Below are 5,391 nucleotides of genomic sequence, written 5' to 3'. Positions count from 1 at the left end.
GGAATCGAAATGGAATTAAAATCGAGCTACTTCACAAAATACCAGTGTTTAATGTAGTAATTGTAAGGTACAGTATGTAGTATAATTTAAAGTTGGTACTTTCAGAATCACCAAGGGGGAAGGTGTGGGTAAGGGAGCCGGAAATTCTTAATCACCGGAACACCTCCCCTTTTCCCTATAAATCACGTGAGGCAGCTTCTTCTCCCTCTTTCTTTACCCGTTTTGGTGAGTGTGTCTCGTTTCTGGGCGAATCCTTCGCCATCTTTGTGGAAATATTTCATCTGCCTGCTCCGTATTCAATCGAACGTGTTCGCTAGACATCCTTTTCCTGAATTTACTTGCAATTCGGAGCGTTCTTGCCGTGGGTTCGTGTGTACAAAGCAATGTGCGTCCCTCAGTGTTCTCTGTCGTTGCCGCCATGACTTACGTTTTACCAATTTTTTTTTCCGCTAGTTTGATGTCTTTACCCTAATGGTCTTCATGATATTGCTCGTGAGGTTTTTCTCGTATGTATCTATAAATCGTTTGGTGTATTCGTTTGAAGGTGGATTTCTCCAATGCCATTGTGTGTTTCCTCTGCCGCCATGCTGTGCGGTTCTGTGCCGGGTCAGTCCCGATCTGCCTGCTCGGTGTTAACCTCGCTTGGTTTTCAAGTGGACCATGAAGTTTTCGAACATTAATCGCGTTTTTGGATCAAATACTAACGCATGGGTAGCGAGAGGCCCAACGAGTAGCTTGCATGGTGATGCAGGGTGTGGTTTTTATGTTCGACATTATGATCTCCTTCGCTTGTCACGCCGACGTCCTTTAATCGAATGAAAGTCCCTCTTGGTCTCCATGCCACCTGCGTGTTAACAGCTTTGGTGTGAAAGTCGTTTGAACGGAGCCAGAAGCTCCGAGCGGTGGCGCTGCAGTGCGTTCCACGTTGCACGCTATTTGCCGCCATTTTGTGACCACGTAGTTGTTCAACATCCATTTACTCGTGTCCGAACCCTGTGCTAACGACTCACACGTGCGACTGGTGACTCGTACACGCTGAGATTGCTTCCGTTGTGGCTCTTTGTGCATGTTCTTGAATTTGCTTGATTGTAATTTGACGATTGTAATTGAAGTCCACCCAGGCATGATGAGTTTAAATGTTTGAATTAAACGTTTTTTTTTGTTTGTTTTTTTTTGGTTTTTGATGAGTTTAAATATTAGAAGTAAATTTTTTTGGGGGGGTTTATCCTCGTTTCTCCTCCCCCCCTCCCCCCCCCCACCTTTTCCCCAAAGCGGTCACACTTGCTGGCAACTTGAGCCTCCAGCACTGCCAACATGCCCAAGGAAAAGACTCACATCAACATCGTCGTCATTGGCCATGTCGACTCTGGGAAGTCCACAAGCACTGGCCATCTTATCTACAAATGTGGTGGAATCGACAAGCGCACCATCGAAAAGTTCGAGAAGGAAGCTGCTGAGGTACCATCGAGTAAACAGTGTACCACTTGTGTAAACACAATTACCTGATCAACACCCTATCTTCATTTATTGTTTCCTGGTCGAGTGCTCAAGGTGAATGTTTTCTTCTGCAGATGGGAAAGGGTTCGTTCAAATATGCCTGGGTGCTCGACAAGCTGAAGGCCGAGCGTGAGCGTGGCATCACCATTGACATCTCCCTGTGGAAGTTTGAGACGACCAAATATTGTGTAACCATTATTGATGCTCCTGGTCACAGAGATTTCATCAAGAACATGATCACTGGAACGTCTCAGGTACCTTTTGCTTTACTGAATGTTATTGTTAACAAACGGTGCAGGTGGACGTTGAATGTGACGTCAATGGCCGTGTTTATTTTGCTCTCCTAGGCCGACTGTGCTGTGCTGATCGTGGCCGCTGGCACGGGAGAGTTTGAAGCCGGTATATCGAAAAACGGACAGACCCGTGAGCATGCGCTGCTGGCTTACACGCTCGGTGTCAAGCAGCTGATCGTCTGCGTGAACAAGATGGACTCGACCGAGCCACCTTACAGCGAGCCCCGTTTCAATGAAATAGTGAAGGAGGTGTCCAGCTACATCAAGAAAATTGGTTATAACCCAGCAACCGTCGCCTTCGTGCCCATTTCAGGCTGGCACGGGGACAACATGCTGGAGCAAAGCAAGAATGTACGTTCTAAGATTTGTGAATGTTTTCACCATTTGGGAATGTTTCATAAGATTCCCGCCTCTGGAACAAAAACTCCCTCACTCCCTCCCTCTCTTCAATCCCACTCATCCCTCCAGGTCTTTAAAACAGCTGTTCACCACCATCTCGTATCTTTCCCCATCCAAAACCTTGATCTCTCCTACCCCCGCTAATTCACCCCAGAACCACTTAGTTTTTTCTTTTTTTTAAAAAATACCGGCTTTTTTCTTTCCTCGAAGTTCCAGCCAGTGTCCATGTGTTTTATACTTCCCCTCCCCCCCCGCCTTCTCATACCTCCTCCCCCCCAAGCCCTCTACCTCCCACAGATCTCCTGATGTCCCTGCTCTCAAATGTTGTACTTGTGTGCTTCCCTGTCTCTCCCACAGATCTCCTGATGTCCCTGCTCTCAAATGTTGTACTTGTGTGCTTCCCTTTCTCTCCCACAGATCTCCTGATGTCCCTGCTCTCAAATGTACTTGTGTGCTTCCCTCTCCCTCCCGCAGATCTCCCTGCTCACAAATGTTGTACTTGTGAATGTTGTACTTGTGTGCTTCCCTCTCCCTCCTGCAGATCTCCCTGCTCACAAATGTTGTACTTGTGTGCTTCCCTCTCCCTCCCGCAGATCTCCCTGCTCACAAATGTTGTACTTGTGTGCTTCCTTCTCCCTCCCGCAGATCTCCGTGCTCTCAAATGTTGTACTTGTGTGCTTCCCTCTCCCTCCCGCAGATCTCCCTGCTCTCAAATGTTGTACTTGTGTGCTTCCCTCTCTCTCTCCCACAGATCTCTCGATGGCCGTGCTCTCAAATGTACTTGTGTGCTTCCCTCTCCCTCCTGCAGATCTCCCTGCTCTCAAATGTTGTACTTGTGTGCTTCCCTATCCCTCCTGCAGATCTCCCTGCTTTCAAATGTTGTACTTGTGTGCTTCCCTCTCTCCCACAGATGTCCCGAAGTCCCTGCTCTCAAATGTTGTACTTGTGCGCTTCCCTCTCTCCCACAGATGTCCCGAAGTCCCTGCTCTCAAATGTTGTACTTGTGCGCTTCCCTCTCTCTCCCCATCTTGTCTCCCGCTCCCTTTATCACATGCTTCATGTGGCAGTTTGTCTTTTTGTGATTAATGTTGGCTCTTACACGAGCCTCGATCTTGTATACAAAAAACAACAATTGTTTGGGTATGTTTTCTTTGTTGGCTACAAGTGGCTTTCAAAGCTTGTTCTCTAAATGATGTCCAACATTTCTGTTGCAGATGGTGTGGTTTAAAGGCTGGAAAGTGGACCGCAAGGAAGGGACAACCAATGGTTTCACCCTCCTGCAGTCCCTCGACGCCATCGTACCACCATCCCGCCCAACCGATAAGGCCCTGCGTTTGCCTCTGCAAGATGTGTACAAAATTGGAGGTGGGTAGATGAGATGAGTTTTTGCAAATGATTGTTTGTTGCTTTTTTAAATTTATTTTTTTAAATTTTTAAATTTGACCGTTCTTTCCTCCAGGCATCGGAACCGTGCCCGTGGGCCGTGTTGAGACCGGCATATTGAAGCCTGGCATGGTGGTCACGTTTGCTCCTGTGGGCTTGAGCACGGAAGTGAAGTCTGTGGAGATGCACCACGAGGCGTTGTTGGAGGCCGTGCCTGGTGATAATGTGGGCTTCAACATAAAGAACGTCTCCGTAAGGGAAGTGCGTCGTGGATTCGTCGTTGGAAACAGCAAGCATAACCCCCCGCAGGAATGCAGCACATTTACAGCCCAGGTGTGTACTTTCTGAAAAACTTTTGAAGTCGAAGGAATTCCTGTACATGAATTTGTGAATGGAGTTTATTTCCCATTGGGTTGTCAGGTGATTGTTCTGAACCATCCTGGTGAGATTGGTGCCGGTTACACGCCGGTGCTGGATTGCCACACCGCCCACATCGCCTGCAAGTTCTCCGAGCTTCAGGAGAAGATCGATCGCCGTTCTGGCAAAAAGCTGGAGGACAACCCCTCAAAAATCAAGTCTGGAGATGCGGCCATTGTGTTGATGATTCCCTCAAAGCCCATGTGTGTGGAGTCCTTCTCCGAGTTTCCACCTCTCGGTAAGTGACCGTAGGATTCGACGTCGGTTGCATCATTATTTTTCAGTCTGGTTGCTTATTTGTTTCCTTCCTTCGTTTTTCAGGTCGCTTCGCTGTTCGTGACATGAGGCAGACCGTGGCTGTTGGCGTCATCAAGGCCGTCAGCAAGAAGGATAAAGATCCCAAGCTGACCAAGTCTGCCACAAAAGCCACAAAGAAATGAACGTGCTTTCTCATCGAATGCTTTGTTTGCAGACGGCTTTTCTTTAAATTCCGACCATCATGCAAAGTTTTTTTGTTTAGAAGTGTTTGTGACTTCCTGGTTGCAATTATGGTGTTTTTGGTTTTGATGCAGTGGAAACATCGCAGGAGGAAAAACTGGAGTATGGCATTTGTGACGCAAAATTAATAAACATCCCGATATGAAGCACGGATGCTTTTGTTTCCTTGTTTGGTATTTTGGTGAATGTACATTTTCTTGAAAGGACGGGGAGAGGGCATCATTGAGAATGGCAGGAAAAAAAATAACCTTAACAAGGTTGGAAGGGCTTTGTGGGAGAAGAGGAGCGCTCCTTCAGCACCTTGCCTGGTATGACGTCACGTGTCAAGCTTGTAGTTTCTAAGATTATAGTGACATGAATTCCCAGATTTCCTTTGTCTTCCCACATGGTCGATGTTGTGGAACTGCATGAAATTCAGGATGAGTAACAATCGACGAAGGAACTTTTTTTTTTTTCCTTACCACGATTTCTTTTTTTTTTTTTTTGTATACAGAATCGAGGCTCGTGAAAGCTAACATCAAACAAACAAGCAAGCAAAGTATATCAAAAGGGGCGTGGCAGACCAGATGGGGAGAGAAGGGGAGGAACCACAAACAACATTTGAGAGCAGGGACATTGGGAGATGTGTGGGAGGGAGAGGGCTTGGGGTATAAAACCAGGATAGGTATAAAACGCAAGGACACCAAGGACTTCCAGGAAAGAAGTTGGTATTTCAAAAAAGTGGATTTGGGATGAAATTAGCAGGGGTAGAAAGATCAAGGTTTTGGATGGGGGAAGATAAAGAGATGGTGGTGAACAGCTGTTTTAAAAACCTGGAGGGAGGAGTGGGTGAAGAGAGTGAGGGAGTCTGTTCCAGAGGTGGGAGAAAAGAGGAGTGAAGGTGAGCAGAGAGTCTTGATTTTGG

At 47.0% G+C, this 5,391-nt stretch overlaps 1 protein-coding gene across 5 annotated transcripts; it reads left to right on the top strand.

Annotated features, from left to right (window-relative positions):
- The first annotated feature begins 103 nt into the window (after window positions 1–103).
- On the top strand, window positions 104–4,636 carry LOC137421767 (elongation factor 1-alpha, somatic form-like). 5 transcript variants are annotated; one of them, XM_078768749.1, is made up of 8 exons: window positions 104–225; window positions 1,273–1,458; window positions 1,572–1,751; window positions 1,845–2,141; window positions 3,404–3,554; window positions 3,649–3,905; window positions 3,993–4,227; window positions 4,311–4,636. In XM_078768749.1, exons 2-8 carry the CDS (start codon window positions 1,315–1,317, stop codon window positions 4,427–4,429), a joined length of 1,383 nt encoding a protein of 460 aa, XP_078624875.1. In that variant the 5' UTR covers window positions 104–225; window positions 1,273–1,314; the 3' UTR covers window positions 4,430–4,636. The 5 variants fall into 5 exon arrangements, with proteins under 5 accessions (XP_078624875.1, XP_078624874.1, XP_078624877.1 ...); XM_078768748.1 differs by having other exon boundaries at window positions 166–385; XM_078768751.1 differs by having other exon boundaries at window positions 216–365.
- Window positions 4,637–5,391: the final 755 nt, after the last annotated feature.

Source organism: Myxine glutinosa, unplaced genomic scaffold (genome assembly GCF_964187855.1).
Source record: "Myxine glutinosa unplaced genomic scaffold, kmMyxGlut1.1 SCAFFOLD_338, whole genome shotgun sequence".
Lineage (NCBI taxonomy): Eukaryota > Metazoa > Chordata > Myxini > Myxiniformes > Myxinidae > Myxine > Myxine glutinosa.
Note: the sequence above shows the minus strand (reverse complement) of the source record. Positions and strands in the feature narration are given on the sequence as shown.

What these genes read in the sequence shown, in the direction of transcription:
- LOC137421767 (XM_078768749.1), top strand. Translation starts at nt 1,315, where the DNA reads ATGCCCAAGGAAAAGACTCACATCAACATCGTCGTCATTGGCCATGTC. An exon ending in TGCTGGAGCAAAGCAAGAAT is followed by an intron (nt 2,142 to 3,403) that starts GTACGTTCTAAG and finishes TTTCTGTTGCAG; the next exon opens with ATGGTGTGGTTTAAAGGCTG. An exon ending in AGATGTGTACAAAATTGGAG is followed by an intron (nt 3,555 to 3,648) that starts GTGGGTAGATGA and finishes TCTTTCCTCCAG; the next exon opens with GCATCGGAACCGTGCCCGTG.